Source organism: Misgurnus anguillicaudatus, chromosome 12 (assembly GCF_027580225.2).
Source record: "Misgurnus anguillicaudatus chromosome 12, ASM2758022v2, whole genome shotgun sequence".
In the NCBI taxonomy this organism is placed as follows: domain Eukaryota; kingdom Metazoa; phylum Chordata; class Actinopteri; order Cypriniformes; family Cobitidae; genus Misgurnus; species Misgurnus anguillicaudatus.
In genome coordinates, this window is record NC_073348.2 from 30,440,873 (window position 1) to 30,459,181 (window position 18,309).

The window sequence follows — 18,309 nt, forward strand, 5'->3', positions numbered from 1 at the left end:
CGATGCTCTGACTGACAGCTTTATCCTCTCCTTTAATTAAGTACAAACAAAACTCCCTAAAGCTCTTCTTGCATTAACACTGTTTTTAAGGCTACAAACGTGTTTCCTGAGTGACTATTGTAATTGTTTCTTAAGAAATACACCTAAAAATACACCACCGAACTGCTGAATGGGATCTGTTCATTCAGTTGTTTTTATTGCACATTTCTTTTAAAACAAATACCTGAATATTGAAATCCAAGCTATAAGTTACACATATACAATACAAAATACGCAATATATTATTTAAATTCATTCAATCTATAAGTATTTCTCTGTTTATAAACGCTACTAACATTAGCAAAAGCTGTACTACAGTAACATTTACGAGAGAAGGTTTGAAGTTCAAAGCCCAACAAGTGTGACTGTTTTCAACACAAATAAAAACACATAATTAAGCTTCCAAATATTGTAAACTGTGAAACCAAAAATAAACTACAAATTAATGCTAAACAATAACTAAAAAAAATAACTAAAGCAGCAGAACAAAGATACTACAGTAGTTGTTTTACATCCTTGTTGGCACTTTTTATGGTTTTTACTTGGTTCTTTTACCACCAACTGATGAGCAGCAGCACTACTTCTATTTACAGTATTACTGAATTTTTATCACTTATAATAAGCCAAAAAATTAGGATCACACACAGAGGTGTTGCTGTTAAATTATGCACTGTAACCTCAGTCGGTATTCAAATAATTTAACATCGAGACACTGACAATCACCCATCCATTTATCACTGCAGTTTATGTATTTTTAAAACACTATGGCAATACACTGTGCTGTACCTTCACAACACAATGCTGCCAATCATTCTGTTCATTGATGTCCACATTGAAAAACACAAAAAATTAAACATTTAAAAACCTCGTCACAATGTTGCATGTTTCCCCATAAACCACATAAAGAGAAGAAATGCTGTCTTAGAAATGTCTGCTTTCTCAGGCAGAAACCATGGCTTCTGGCTTGGCTAAAGTCTGCCACCCTTCATTTGCTTTGGCTGAGCTGAAATGGCTTTTCTTTGGGGGATAGATAAATCACACCACACACCTCCAGGTGTGCAGAGGCACACAACAGCAGCCCCATTCAGATCAGTGCTATAGTGAAGTTTGGGGCGTACAAAGCGCTCTGCTATCCGTGTGACGGTGTTGTTGTGACAGGTCATCTCAGCGGTTCTCTATTATGTGGAAACTTCACTCATAAACGAAAGCAGAATACAGGATGTGATTCACAGCGATCAATCTAAAAAAAACTACAGATCTGGATATTGTATTTTTAGCAACTGTTTTTACTTTTTGTTGACTTCTGAATTGTGACATCAATGAAAGCATTTTTAGTCATACAACTAAAAAATATAAAGATGCCTTGGAAATGAATCATCCCTCTGTATTTATATAGATAGAATGCATTTGAATTCATAGATTGGTTTGGGTTTATATAACTTGAAGCCTAAACAGTGTAAGGCCACATAAATATTTAAACAATAACTATTATAAAGAATTAAGAGTGGATGAATTAAAAACCTTCTGTTGCATTGATATAAAGAAATCAAAGTGTATTTAAATGGCTTCATTAGGAAAGAGGGAAGAGAAAGCAGCACCCTGGGTTGACAGATGGTATTGACACATTTTAACTCTGAAGTGGAAGGACTTAAAATGAACAAATGACCAATAAATGAGGCACAGGGGTTTTCGGTGTCTATGTGAAATGAGTGTAACAAGTTCAAAGATTAAAAAGATCAGAAAGTCAAAGTCAACATACAGTAAGCAGCATTTGAATTGCTTATTGTTAGTGATATGCACCAAATAAGTATACAATCCCTAGTGTCCTTCTAATTGGTCAAGATAAGAATATTCTGGCATGCAAAACTTAACTTTATCTTTGAAAATTAGGCACGGTGCTGGCAGTGTGCAAGACAATTAATGCTTTAATTACTGTGTGAGATTAAAGTTCTAAGCAAAACATAGATAATATTTTATACAAATATTTGGCTTGTTTATTAAAAACTCTTGACAATGATTTAGATATATATGTAAACTATAACTGACAATATTGAACTCAACAACCTCAAGCACAGGTATTTTACCAAAACAAAGATTTTTCTCATTCACTTAAAGTTACAGCTCTATATTTTCCTATTTTTAAGATAACCTTAATCATGGATAGAGCTATAAATAGCTATAGATAAATATGTATGTATGTATGTATGCATGCATAAGGGCAGTGACGATTAATCGTGCAAATGCGCGTTTTCTCAATTAATGAATTTGAATGAATTACAGTGAAATGCCACCACATCTAAAAGCCAGAGGGCGCTCTGGTGTAGAAACGGCATTTGTGCCACAGAAGAAGTAACATTACAAACACTATTCCAGGAAATGTCTAAAAGAATATTTATATCGCTGTTCTTTAGATTGTTTCAGGTATTTTCATGATAATAAAAATATGTTGAATGATTGTGTTTGACGCGTGTTGCTTTTTTAAATTCACATTAAAAACGACTTAAACTCATAGTGATTTTATCGGAGCCTTGAGATTTAGAATCGATGTCAGGCAGGTCTTTTTAATGGGGAACGCGATGTATCATCACAGCCCTAGCATGCATTTATGTAGCAATGCTAACATCGCGGGCAAGTGCGTCGAAATTCTCTGTTTCCGCCCGCGCGGGACTTTTACAATGTGTAAAAAAGATTATGAAATATCCAGCCCTTGTCGCATGGTTGTAGTTTGTTTTCACTAAATAAGACAATAAATACATCAAGTCTGACCACCGGAAGTGTTTGATATTTTGAGCTTTCAACCCGGAGGTGTTTTTAGTTCACAGCAAAGAGATTGTATTTAAATAAATCGCGAAAATTTGAATATTAAGTTTATGGTAATATACTACAGTGAACGTCATGTCAGAACGTCCACTGCAGGCATCATTCCAAAAACCATGGTTACCATGGATCCGATGCCCATTCCAACTAAAGTCTGATGCCCATTCCGACTAAAACAGTAAATGTTCATAATTTAATTTGAAAGAACTAACAACATTCTACCTTTTGTTAAAATTTCATGCAACTATTTGATAAAATTAGAAAATTATAAGCAAAAACATATGAATAAGCAGCATTTTTGGTCACACAGCTTCCATAGACATCCATACCTTTTTCCTCGGATTTCTAATATTAAAAATATCATAACTTTCTCAATCCTCAACGGATTTTTACAATCCAGGTATCTTTGTAAATGAGAATGTCTGCTCTGTCTAGTCATGTGAGATTTTGAGCTTTGGGTTTTTTGAAAATGTTGTCATCATACCTAATTTATGCTATCTATCTATCTATCTATCTATCTATCTATCTATCTATCTATCTATCTATCTATCTATCTATCTATCTATCTATCTATCTATCTATCTACCGTACATACAGTACTAGTACCGTGTACCAATGATTGTGTCCTTATTCTAAAGAGCTTAATTTACGCATCAAACTCCTCTACGTTTATCTATAGGATCTATACAGATCTACAGCACTGTCGCTGTCCGCACCACTATTGTGCAGCTTGCTTCCAGATAAAATGGCACATTCTTTAGGAATGGATTCTGGAGCCAAGTGTCAAGGCAGAGAACCACAGGCCACTGTCTAATGCTACACAAAACGTCCCCTACTGCGTCTGGTACCATGCTCAGGGCAAACGCAGGCATACTTTGCTCCGTTTCTCTCTGCAGGCACAAAAGCTGCTTCTCCAGATTTATATAACTTCATTGAACAGACACTGCTGGTGAAAGTATGAAACAATGATGCTGCTATAAGTGAATGTGTGCGTGCGTCCACAAATGACTGTGTTCCAGTGTGTGTATGTGTGAAAGAGAGAGAGAGAAAAAGAGAGAGAAAGAACGAGAGAGAGGGGGCAGAAAGGGATGAGGAGAGAGAGAGAGAGAGAGAAAGAGAGAGGAGGGGGTGAAAAGCAGGAAAGCAGGGAAGAGAGGCATAGGGGGGAGAGAGAGAGAGAGAGAGAGAGAGAGAGAGAGAGAGAACGACTGAATAAGATAGGAAGGAGAATTGAGTTTAACTGAAATCTGATTTGTTGATGAACTACTTGTTCATCTAAATAGGCCACCAAAGCTGATTACATAGACCAGACTGCATGCTGATTACATTACCAGACAGATCACATCTCACCATGGATTCCCAAAACAACTCCAGCAGAAAAAAATAGCTGTGCAAACACCGTCGAGATTAATAACACTTCTATTTCTGTATCAAATTAAAGACGAGGATCTAAAAACAATTATGGAAAACATAAACATTTAATCAATTACACTACATAATCACATACATCATATTTCACCAATGAAACCAGACATGTTTGACAATTTGCTTCCATTTGTCTAGAAATAAGATTATTTAGTCAACCCTGGGCCAGAGAGAAGTCCGATACACTATCAATAACATAAACGATAGAATAACAAGTGAATTGACTTACTTTAAGACGGCACTGTCTCCCTGTCTGACAGTGATGTTGTCCTTTAAATAAGAGTCTCCGCTTCTTGCTGGCACTCCTGCGGGCACAAGGAACAGCAGTCTTAGCGCCACAACCACCAGGCATTTCCACGGCATGACAAAATAACCAGTTATGCCCATTTCTTCCGTCAAAAAACTCAGAAACTTCCCACAGAAAACGTTTGTGGCGACGGACCCGTGTGTTACACAAACGGCAAATCTGACGCTTGCAAAAAATTCTCTCGGAACGCAGCGTCCACTTCGTATTCCGTCTTTTAATATCCCCTGACGTAGGTTATTACTTTTTCTCAGTTCCTGACAGAAAAATGAATAAATTCCTCCTTTAATTGCTGCTAAATATTCCTTGAAAGTTCGGGTGACTCGTTTCTGAAACACTGAGCTGACGGGTCTTCTGAGGCACGCGTATGTTGTTCACGCTCGCAGAGAGATGCGCGCGCTCTTAAAGATGCTTCAGCCTCGTTCTGAGCTTCGTCTTTTTCAAACGTACTTCACTGGAAACAGAAAACTGTCCGCAACTGACAGAAGACGCCGGGCGCGTGGACACCGAACAGCTGAAACGGGTTTGTGTGAACGAGGCAAGAAGAAAACACTTGTGGAAATGGAGAGGAACGCGCTCGGCGCGCGGTTGGCGGTGCTCTCGCGCTCTGAAAGGTGAAGAAACTGACTGCCAATCACCTCGCGCAGCTCCCTCACTGGAGCTGAACTCGGGGTGAGCGCGTGCTGGGAAAAGCACACAGAGCGCACGCTGAGGTCAGCACGAGGAATGAGAACATATTTAGGGAAATCCATTTTCCAACAGTTGGATGTTGTTATTGTGATTACATAATGGCCAAAATGATAACAAAAATAAACACGCTATCTTTTAATTTACTGTAAACAGATTACTTAAGAAAATTAAATTTTTTACACATGCTCTAAAATGCACAGATAACCTTTCTTACTAATATACATGTTGATCAAAATAATGCAATTAGTTGCATATTTTTTATTTGTCAATGAAAATCGTTGTAATTAATTAAATTATTTACATTTATTTGACTAAGAGATGGGCAACATGTTCAGTTCTAAGATTACAAGTGAACATGCAAAAGGGTAAAAAGAAAGAAAGTTCAACATTTATTAACTATAAATCATATGATAAAAATCTGCAGTGGCGGCCGGTAACTTTTCTTCAGAGGGGTGCAAATTCAAAATATGTGTTCGGAGTGCTGCGTGTTGCTTGTTGTGTCAAAATATGTGTTCGTTGCACCATGTAAACCATGTGCATCATTGCGTCATATCAAAATATATGCCTGGTGCACATGCATCAAAAGGGTTTATGATAAAAGAGACGCTTACCTTCACAAAATACTCGCAAACGCGAGTGTCTCTTAAACCCTTTCGAAGTCATATTTTGACATGATGCATGATGCACATAAGTTTACATCATGTGAGAACAAATATTTTGACATGACGAGCCACACACATGACAGGCTAAATACATGTTGTGACGAGCTTCGCATCGTGCACCCTTGAAAAATAAGTCACCGGCCGCCACTGAAAATCTGTTGCTTTGAAGAGCTCAGAGCTCTGTTAATTTGGTTTAAATTCATAATGTGATTTTTGATATTTAATTCCATTCAATCGGAGTACAATTTGAGAATTGAGATATTATTTAAATATATTTAAATAAGTTTAAATAAGTTTGCTCGCCATTTAATTGGATTGCTGTTTAGAAGTCAGCATGATACCCAAATGAGAACAAAAAGAGTTTCACTTGCTGTTCATTGGAAGAATACAATTAAAATACCTGATTTACAAGAGATTGTTAAGTTAAAAATAATGATGATGATGAACATGCCAAGTGGAGGTATGGTATGAGATAAGATTTAATTAAAAAATATACATCCTCCTGTGATGCTACCTGGTGCTTGAGATGTTGCTTTGATTCAACTGCTTTTTAATTAAAACTCGGCTGACCTAAGCAAATCACAGATCCGTTTAGCTAATTAGTGGTGTGAATCCGCACCTCAGTAAAATGAGCTGAAAAGATATCCTTTAGTTTATAATAATTCTGAAACCTGATAGAGTTAGCCACAATGTAAAAAATCCATTGACCATTCAACCATTTAATGAATGAATTAATTTCCATGATGAACCAATAGTCTTCATCTTATATGAATATACATATTCAAATAAACTCATGCTTTGTCCTGGTGTAAGTGAAAGGTCTTTCCATAACCTGCATAGCAAGCATATCTACCCATAAAAATGAAAGAGCATTGCGTTCTGCTCAGCAAGCACTGCTAATATTAACAAACGTAAAGAATAATGTGAATAAATGAAAACAGAACAAAAGCACATCATCTAAACGAAATAACGCGAAGCTGCTGACTTTTGCAAAGCTTTGAGGTTCTGACAGGCACAAAATGGGTCACGTAGGCTGGTGTTTGTGATATAACTGCAGTCACTTTCAATCACCTGCTGCCTTCCTTCTGCTGTAGTTTTATTATTAAAATGGGATTATCTAGAATTACATACCCATTTCTGAACATCCAGACATCCTCTGCCTATACATTACATCTCTTCTTATCAAAACATTCACCAAATTAAAGAAACAAACTATTTATTTCTGGTTTCTATTAATACATTTTAGAGGGGACATTTTACAAGGCTTTTATAAGATGTGAAATAAATCTTTGGTGTCCCCAGAGTACATATGTGAAGTTCTAGCTCAAAATACCATATACAGTGAGGAAAATAAGTATTTAAACACCCTGCTATTTTGCAAGTTCTCCCACTTGGAGATCATGGAGGGGTCTGGGGTTGTCATCGTGGGTGCGTGTCCACTGTGAGAGACATAATCTTCCAGAAATCCGGAGATCACAATGTATGATTTTTTTGACTGTTTATTTGTATGATACAGCTGCAAATAAGTATTTGAACACCTGAGAAAGTCAATGTTAATATTTGGTACAGTAGCCTTTTGTTTGCAATTACAGAGGTCAAATGTTTCCTGTAGTTATTCACCTTTTCAGACTTTCTCCCATGACTCCTCTGGATCATCCAAATGGTCATTGGCAAACTTAAGACGGGCCTGGACATGTGCTGGTTTAAGCAGGGGAACCTTCCGTGCCATGCATGATTTTAAAGCATGACGTCTTAGTGTATTACCAACAGTAACCTTGCAAACGGTGATCCCAGCTCTTTTCAGGCCATTGACCAGCTTCTCCCGTGTAGTTCTGGGTCGATTTCTCACCTTTCTTAGGATCATTGAGACCCCACGAGGTGAGAACTTGCATGGAGCCCCAGTCCGAGGGAGATTGACAGTCATGTTTAGCTTCTTCCATTTTCTAAAGATTGTTCCAACAGTGGACCTTTTTTCACCAAGCTGCTTGCCAATTTCCCTGTAGCCCTTAACAGCCTTGTGGAGGTGTACAATTTTGTCTCTAATGTCTTTGGACAGCTCTTTGGTCTTGGCCATGTTAGTAGTTGGATTCTTACTGATTGTATGGGGTGGACAGGTGTCTTTATGCAGCTATCGACCTCAAACAGGTGCATCTAATTTAGGATAATAAATGGAGTGGAGGTGGACATTTTAAAGGCAGATCTTTGAGAGTCAGAATTCTAGCTGATAGACAGGTGTTCAAATATGCTATATAATATACATAACTAAATCATCAGTAGTCTATAAACACCTAATAAAATAAACTGTATTGTTTTTATTACCTTATAATAAGCCGTTTTATATACATTCACCCGGGTCTCCATGGAAGTCACCAGAGGGTGTTTTGTTACTATGTTGTCTCAGACGATGACGTGTTTGTCCTGTGACAGCTACCGTATCTATGTGTTAAGAAAGGGAGGGGTGAGCTGTGGACTTAGCCGTTGGTTGCAATTCACAATCTCCCCGATTGATGACGCTAAAATCTGCACACTGGTCCTTTAAATAGTAGTATAATACCACAAATCTTGCAAGCATCAGTCATAAAAGTTTTGTAAAAACAAGCTGGATAGTATTAACCCAGCAGTGTATGGATTTCAAACTATATTAGTGTGGTATAACACCTTCAGTATAAATGCACTCTGGCATGTCATATCTTGCTCATTATCACTAAATTTTTATCAAATGCAAAGATACTTCATATGTCCATGTTTAACCTTAAGGTCAAAAGCAATTTGGAGCAGAAAAATGGGACATTAGCATGCAATTTCAACACCTAAATCTTTGGCATCTGCACATTTGGAGACCCTACCCGACAAGGTAACTGTGCGGAAGAGATGCCACTGTCTCCGAGGTAAATGCATTTCACTTTAGCTTTTCAATCAAAATTTGACTCCATTCCTGCCAGATAAAATTAATTCAGCTATATCATCGGAATGAGAGCCAAAATCACTCAGGATGAGGGAAGCATTTTCAGATATGTTGAAAATGTCAATTATCAATCCAAATGATTATGCAAATGATTCTGAGGGAGACGTCCGAGTGGTTAATACAGCTGGTTGCCCGACATATCTGACGTTCAATCTTGGGCTGGCATTTAGAGTCACTCAAAACTTATTCATGCAGGCTCACTTTCCATCTGTCATCTGATGTTAATTTCCCAGTCTGCACAGTGTCTGAAGATAAACATTACAGTATGTGTCAAACTAACACCTTATAAAAATCGAAACGCAAGCAACTTCCACACTCCCCATGTCACTAAAAACATGGCTGTTTGTACAAGTGTTTAAATTAATGATGACTTAAGGATATATATTCACCCGAAAATGATACTTATTTGTATGCTGGCCCAAAATTATGACTTTCTCCAGTGGAACACCAAACAAGATGTTAGGCACAATAACTATGTTCACACTGTCAGATTTTTCTACATATTGTATCCAATTAAAATGACTAGCTGTCCACATAGTGTATCACAACTGTTGAGATCTGATTTGTGTGTCCAGTTGTGCTTTTTCATTTTCCAAAATAGCTGCATTGATTTCTATAGCAATGACTTTGCGTGGATGTGTTTGAAATAGGTGTGCTCGTGTTCATGCGGTGCTGTGCAGACCGATCGGCGTGTGACACCAAAGTGCAGTGAGAGTGAATTGCTTTTGAATCACTCTCACGGTATTTTGATGTCATACGAATCTCTGTCTGCGCATTGTCACACTTAAACCCAAAAATGAAGTCATCTTTTACTCAGCCTCAATTGGTTACAAACCTGCTCAAAAACATTGCTCAAAATATCTTCCTTGCTAAATATCTTCACACTTGCTAAATATCCGATGAAAAATCGGATTGACGGTGTGAACAAGGTCAATGTTATAGTGAGTAACAGCCTCAGTCCTCATCCACTTTTATATTATAGAAAACAAAAACGCAGCATCATCATTCTAAATTTAGCTTCTGTTCCACAGAAGAACAAACTGGGGGTGAGTCAACTGCAAAATGTTCATTTTTAAGGAAACAAACCTTTTGACATTCCCTGTATTGCTAGGAAATAAAAGTAGTTGGTCTTCAAACTTTAGGCCTAATTATGAGTACAAAACAGTAACCTCAGCATCTGTTGTAGAAAACTATGAAAAAATTTGCATAATTTTGCAATATTTGTTAATTAAAAGAACCAAAGATATGAGTTGTGTGTTCTGCTATTAAACAATATCTGTTAGCAGCTGCTGTAAGGACCAACCAAATACTAAGAATGAAAGTTATTTTTGGATTAGCAGCAAATCAAAACATTAACAAAAGTCAGTTGACGGTGCTTGAATTGACAAAGATCGAATTTGTTATAATACAGAGAAAAGGCAGGATTTAATCTACACATGGCATTTTCTTCCAAGGCCAGCTTTCTTACAAAATAAATCATGCCTCCAAAAATATCCGGCCAGAAAGTAATCCCCCATTTGACCTTTGTTAGCACCAAAACGGTAGCAAAGCTCAGAAAATCTTTTCATTAGTGTCACAAAGTCTGAGACAAGTAACAAGCCTAATTCTCAACTCTTTGATCCCAGAATGCACCATTCATGCTTGTCACACTTCACAAGTCAGTTTGGCTGCAAACCTTGAGACAAGTTTAATCTTTACATCTGCTCTAGACTTACAAACGTGCAAATACAGAGCTGTTGCCTTTAGAACGAACTTGACACATGGATAAAAAAGTGGACAGTTTACCCCAAAATGTAAAATCGTTGACATATATTTGAACAAAAAGGCTAGCAGTTTCTGATGTTTTGTTTTAATGAAAACAAATCGTGACTGGGGGCTAACAAAAGCACCTTAAAGCACTTGTATGCTGTGTTGCAAGTCTTCTAGTGTAATACAATCTTCCCATAAATGGTGGGTTATTTTCGAACCAGCATTGTGGCAAAAAGGGACAAACACAGCCCGTTGGGTTGTAATTTGAAAACTATAATGGATTGTTTTAACCCAAAATATTAACATTTTCTGGGATAATTTAACCCAAAGTAAAATACAAAAAACCAAGGAAAAATACAAAGTAATTAAATTGTAAAGTTAAATACGTAGCCAATTATTTAAGTTTAGAAACAATGTTTAAATGTTTCTTCACGCAAAAAAAAAAAAAAAAAAAAAAATATATATATATATATATATATATATATATATATATATATATAATGCAAAAACATACGGTTTCAGCAGTAACAACATAAACTAACTGCTTTCGTGGAACAAACATAACACAATAAATTAGTTTTGGTAAATCGTTCTCTACAAGCATGTGAAAAAATAGGTCACTGAAATTTGGCTACCCTTGTGATGTCAGAAGGGAATAATACCGCCCCTTAATCGGCACTATCCCACCACGGCACTATCATTTATGGCGGTTTTCCATTACATACCCCACGGTTTGGTTTGCGTCAGGTCGGGTCAGCTCACCTCACTTTGGCTTGCATGCAAAAAATATATTATATATAATTTATGTATAAACAGACGGTTTCAGCAGTAATAACATAAACAAACTGCTTTCGTGGAACAAACATAACTTCCGATAAACTTCCACAAGGAATCAATAACAACAGAGTCCTTTTATAGTAGTTAATTTCTGATAACAAGCTAAATAAATAACAAGTAGATCAGTGTTGGGGAAAGTTACTTTTAAAAGTAATGCATTACAATATTAAGTTACTCACCAAAAAAAGTAACTAATTTAGATGGAAAGTAATACTTGCGTTTCTTTTATGTTACTTTTGGGTTACATTTCAGAAATTGCATATTTGCATTGCAAAAAGGTCAAGCTCTGGCCTGCCATCTACATTTCTGACTAAAACTGTTCCCGCTCAGGCTATGTGACTACGTTTAATAAAATAAAAAAATAAAATTAATTAAACTGAAAAGTAACTCATATTACTTTTTTTAAAAAAGTAACTCAAATGTTAATATGAAGAGTTTCGTGGCAAAACGAGATAACTCGGTTTTTTTTAATTGTTCAGAAATCTCATTTTTTAGTTGTGCATTCCAATTAATGTCAATTCAACTGCAGTTGGTTTGTTTTGATTTAAACCTTCATAAGTTAAAAAAATACAGCTTAGTAGAACCAGAAAACAATATAATAACATGATAACATAATAATAAACATGTTTTGACAAAAATGTAAAAAAATGGATTTATCTTGTTTTGCAATGAAACTCTTCATATGCACATTTATAAAGTAATGCGTTACTTTATTTGTTACTTTAAAAAAGCAATATTATTACGTAGTGCACAGTACTTGTAATGTGTTACCCCCAACACTGAAGTAGATTACCTAAGTTCGAATCATAGCTAATGTTATTGTGTAAAATGTGTACTATATGAAGTGTACAATGTTAAATACAGATCGGCTGCCAAACCTCCCTTCACATACCGTTGATCGGCAATTGCCGTCTCCCCTCGTCTTGATACCAAAACATGTATTATTTTCGACAAGGTATTTGTTCCAGAGTTCAGTCTAGCCACTAGTCAGACCATTGAACAAACAAAGACCAGAAGTTAAAGGTGCAGTGTGTAAATTATAGCGGCATCGGTGAGATTGCGCATCGCATCTAACGCCTCAGTCCACGGCTCACCCCTCGCTTTTGAAACTCATAGAGAAGCTACATGTCATTGTCGGAGACAAAAAGTTTGTCCACTAAGGGCTTCTGTAGAAACATGGCGGCCCAAAATGGCGACGTCCATGTAAGGGGACCCTCTGTGTATGTAGATAAAAACGTCTTGGTCTAAAGTAATAAAAACATAACGGTTCATTATGAAAGGTCTTTATACACCCCTGATAATATAGTTATGTATATTTTCATAGTATTTCTGTCAAGAGATCCTCCTAAAACGTACACACTACACCTTTAAGTTCTGTCCAGACCGTCTATATTTTAGAAAGGGTCTTATCATATTTGGGGGTCCTTGCCATCATAAACTTTGAATGCAATTTATATGAGTATATGGTATACTTAGGTGAACTGTTCCTCTATACAGTACAGTTTGTGGATGAAACAACATAAATAAACTAATTTAATTTAAATCATTGCAATGTTCATTAAATGTATCTGAGATGGAAAAAAGACAACATATTGCAAGCATCTTTAAAAAGACCATGCTGCTTGAAAAGTTTACATCATTCGCTCTCATTTCATAAACTTGTCTATGGCATATACTTTATGTATAAAAAAAGCTCTTCAGGGTGACCTCCTTGTACACCAGACTGCAATAAAAAAACCTTTCTAAAACCTTATTCTTTGACCTTAGAGTCCCTGACTCAAGGTTATGCTTAGAGGATGCACAACACCACCATTATCTCCAGTCTGAAAATCTGCTTGAACAGAACGGAGTACTTTCCCAGAGGAGAGCTGCTAACCTCGCACTGAACTTTGAAGATCTCCTCCTCTCATGTGATAACTTCTGCTAAACTACCACCGAGCATCATGTCTTTGCGAAAAATTGCTCTCGGTTTCATCTAAAAAAAAATGAGGGAGAAGGACATGATGTTATTTTGTGTCATGTTTGAAGGTTGTTCCTTTAAATTTCAAAGCATTGTAAAATGTATCAAATCACAGGCGTTTACAAAGCAGTCTGATGTTCTCTGTTGTACTCAATAGCATGTTTTATTCCTCTGAATAAATTGCAAGTTGCTTAAGGCAAAAACCAGATAACACAGATGTTGCTTTGTCATGTCTTTTAGCTTCAAGCATCAAAATGACTGAAACATGAGCTTATGCTTTGTGCTTCAACTCATGCATATCTTTACATTTTAAATTGTCCAACGCAGATATACCTTCTGAAAAATATTGTTTATAGAAATAAATCGGCATGTGTAGATAAACAATAGTGTTTTGAAAACATTCACCGCATGCGGTTACTTCTGCAACTCCGATTGAAATGTTGAATGGTTTGCTGAAATAAATGAAACCTCTAATATTTCTGACAACCTGCAGCGCTGAATACCAAGGTGAACAAACAAAACATAATCTTTTTCTATGTGTCTCCCACACATCTTGTGTAGTTTGTGAAGATAACTGAGCTGTCCTATTTATTTGATAGGGCAATTGCGCCAAAAATCTATTAGCTGTATAAGTGAAAAATCACTTAAGTGAACACTGCACTGAGCAAAACAAACCATGTTATCACTGCGCATATATATATATATATATATATATATATATATATATATATATATATATATATATATATATATATATATATATATATATATATATATATATATATACATATATACACTCACCTAAAGGATTATTAGGAACACCATACTAATACTATGCTTGACCCCCTTTCGCCTTCAGAACTGCTTTAATTCTTCGTGGCATTGATTCAACAAGGTGCTGAAAGCATTCTTTATAAATGCTGGCCTATATTGATAGGATAACATCTTGCAGTTGATGGAGATTTGTGGGATGCACATCCAGGGCACAAAGCTGCCGTTCCACCACATCCCAAAGATGCTCTATTGGGTTGAGATCTGGTGACTGTGGGGGCCATTTTAGTACAGTGAACTCATCGTCATGTTCAAGAAACCAATTTGAAATGATTCGAGCTTTGTGATATGGTGGATTATCCTGCTGGAAGTAGCCATCAGAGGATGGGTGCATGGTGGTCATAAAGGGATGGACATGGTCAGAAACAATGCTCAGGTAGGCCGTGGCATTTAAACAATGCCCAATTGGCACTAAGGGGCCTAAAGTGTGCCAAGAAATCATCCCCCACACCATTACACCACCACCAGCCTGCATAGTTGTAACAAGGTATGATGGATCCATGTTCTCATTCTGTTTATGCCAAATTCTGACTCTACCATCTGAATGTCTCAACGGAAATCGATACTACTATTTACATCAGACCAGGCAACAAAATGTTCAGGCTTCAACTGTCCAATTTTGGTGAGCTTGTGCAAATTGTAGTCTCTTTTTCCTTTTTGTAGTGGAGATGAGTGGTACTCGGTGGGGTCTTCTGCTGTTGTAGCCCATCCGCCTCAAGGTTGTGCGTGTTGTGGCTTCACAAATGCTTTGCTGCATACCTCGGTTGTAAAGAGTGGTTATTTCAGTCAAAGTTGCTCTTCTATCAGCTTGAATCAGTCGGCCCATTCTCCTCTGACCTCTAGCATCAACAAGGCATTTTCGCCCACAGGACTGCCGCATACTGGATATTTCTTCCTTTTCACACCATTCTTTGTAAACCCTAGAAATGGTTGTGCGTGAAAATCCCAGTAACTGAGCAGATTGTGAAATACTCAGACCAACCTGCCTGGCACCAACAACCATGCCACGCTTAAAATTGCTTAAATCACCCTTCTTTCCCATTCTGACATTCAGTTAGGAGTTCAGGAGATTGTCTTGACCAAAACCACACCCCTAAATGCAATGAAGCAACTGCCATGTCATTGGTTGATAAGATAATTGCATTAATGAGAAATTGAACAGGTTTTCCTAATAATCCTTTAGGTGAGTGTATGTATATAATATATATATATATATATATATATATATATATATATATATATATATATAAATGGGTTTTAAAGGGACATCCTATCCTGCGGTGCTACAGTGCAATAATGAACTCTGCTGAGCTGTGTTTGCTGAAAGGTTAGTAAATTACAGGGCAATTCAAAGACCCGGTGCTACCGCTGCATCCATCCAGCCGGCAGACACATGCATTTCTATTGTTCAAAAATAGCAGCCTCCACTATCACTCACACAGTCTGCTGTAGTCAGTTAGGAATTAATTTCAGTCCTGACCCTGAAGCAACTGGACAAGATATGATGACAAATCTCATACAGGGAGCGGCTCATGGCCTGCCCATTTTTATCTGCCATACAGTTATGTCGGTATAGCAGGATTCTCCTTAGAAACTCCATAGGGGCATGTAGACATTTTTATTTCATTTGCTAATCAGCAAGTATTGATGAGCTACAATGGTTTTAAACACATTTATCAAGCAAAACGTCAAGCCAAACAAATTCCAAATTAAGGAATCATTTACATAATGGGTAATAGAATGAAATTGGAGCATGTAGTACTCACAGAGGATTCAATTGTTTTCTCCTTAGTTGTCGCAGATTAAAGTCTATGGTGTTGACAATGAACAATGAAAAGAAAATGAATCCAATAGTCAAGGCAAACTACAGTGAGATTTTTTCTTTTCTTTTTTTTGGATGGCCAAGCAATAAATAGCAGTAACAACATAAACAAGCGGCTTAAGTGGTCAACGTGTAACTTCCGTTAAACTCAGATAAGAATAAATAAAAACAAAGTCCTTTTAAAGACGTTAAAGGCGGAGTCCATGATGTTTGAAAGCCAATGTCGATATTTGAAATCACCTAAACAAACACGCCCCTACCCCAATAGAATCTGGACCTTCTGTTGATAGACCCGCCCCACACATACGCAACCCGGCATTTGATTTTATTTGATTGGCTATAAGTGTGTTTTGGTAGTCGGGCCGTCTCCTTTTCCAACGCGTTTTTCAAACATCGTGGACTCCGCCTTTAATTTATATAACAAGCAAAATAAACAACACTTAGATTATAGGAAAGCAAAACATTTGTGATTTTCGACCAGTCAGACCATTAAACAAACAGTAAAGTTCACACCAGACGTGCAATCGTGTCACCGCACGTGCGTCAGATGAAACAGCCTATACTGTAGGGGCGGTTTTCCAAACAGGGTTAGAATTAAGTCAGGACTATAGGTTGAAGTTATATCAATACATTAATGTAGCTTTTACACTCTAAAAATGGCTGGGTTGTTTTTAACCCATGCTGGGTAAATATTGGACAGAACACATGCTGGGTTAAATATGACCTAATGTTGGTTTGTTGTTACGCAACCATGGGTTAATAATAACCCAACAGTTGGGTTAAAACAACCCAGCATAGGGTAAATTTTAACACAGTAGTGTGTTTTGTCCAATCTTTACCCAGCATGGGTTAAAAACAACCAAGCCATTTTTAGAGTGTACAAACATACCTTACAAAAAACAAGAGCATCTTAAGACAAAACAAAGGCACTGCTATATTTTAAGATATGTCTCTGCAAGCAGTTTTTTTTAGTTAAAACATCTTAAACAAGCCTTTTAAGCACTTTGAGTGCTGCAGAAAAGCGCTATATAAATGTAACAAATTATTAATTATTATTATTATTATTATTTTAGTCTGGGAAGAAATTATGTTTTTTGAGGAAAACATTGCAGGATTTTTCTAATTTTAATGGACTTTAATAGAGCCCAACATTTAATACTTAACTCAACACTTAACAGTTTTTTTTCAATGGAGTTTCAAAGGACTATAAACAATCCCAAACGAGGCATAAGGGTCTTATCTAGCGAAACGATTGTCATTTTTGACAATAAAAATTACAAATATACACTTTTAAAGCACAACTTCTCGTCTAGATCCGGTCCAGCGCGACCTAATGTAAATGCGTAGTGACTTAGGGAGGTCACGTGTTACATATATAAAACTGACATTTGCGGACCATTGTAAACAATAAACTGACACAAAGACATTAATTAGTATCAGTTGACATACAACAACGTAGGAACGGTTCTCTTTCAACACACTTGTAAACACTGGGGCGGAGTTTCGCTTTTGTCCTCTGTGACCTCTTGACGTGATGACGTATTGCGTGGGGTCACACTAGCGCATCACGACCGGATCTAGATGAGAAGTTGTGCTTTGAAAGTGTATATTTGTCATTTTTATTGTCAAAAATGACAATCATTTTGCTAGATAAGACCCTTATGCCTCGTTTGGGATTGTTTATAGTCCTTTGAAACTCCGTTGAAAAAAACTGTTAAGTGTTGAGTTAAGTATTAAATGTTGGGTTCTAATAAAGTCCATAAAAATTAAAAAAATCCTGCAATGTTTTCCTCAAAAAACATAATTTCTTCTCGACTGAACAAAGAAAGACATCAACATCCTGGATGACATGGTGGTGAGCAAATTATCTTTCTTTTAAAAAAATTGACTAATACTTTAGTGCTTTCGCCCCGTGTGAAGCTATGTCCAGGAAGCCGCCCCTAAAAGTCATTTGTACCCATATAGAGTACAGTTGGAGCTCTGTTTGTTTGATTCCTGACACAGTAACCCTTATTAAACCAATGATGTGCGTTGGGGGCGGAACCATCTGTTTCTCTCAGCAATGACAGGTGGGGGAGTGTTTGGGAGACCTGCCCATTACTATTTAAGTGAGTATTAAAATTTTGCAACGTGAATGATGATAATGCTTATACATGCAGTTCTCCTCGTTCAGTCTTTCTGAACGTAAGGCTTGCTAAGTGACTGTTG

At 36.9% G+C, this 18,309-nt stretch overlaps 1 protein-coding gene across 2 annotated transcripts in view; it reads right to left on the reverse strand.

The window, feature by feature from the left end:
* Positions 1–18,309, reverse strand: part of opcml (opioid binding protein/cell adhesion molecule-like) — a 176,969-nt gene that overhangs the window by 97,310 nt on the left and 61,350 nt on the right. The window contains exon 2 of one of the 2 annotated variants that reach the window (XM_055208256.2): positions 4,511–4,586. In XM_055208256.2, the coding sequence (XP_055064231.2) occupies positions 4,511–4,586 (76 nt within the window). Of the gene's footprint in view, positions 1–4,510; positions 5,201–18,309 lie in introns of those variants that run through there. The other variant, XM_055208255.2, reaches the window with a different exon arrangement.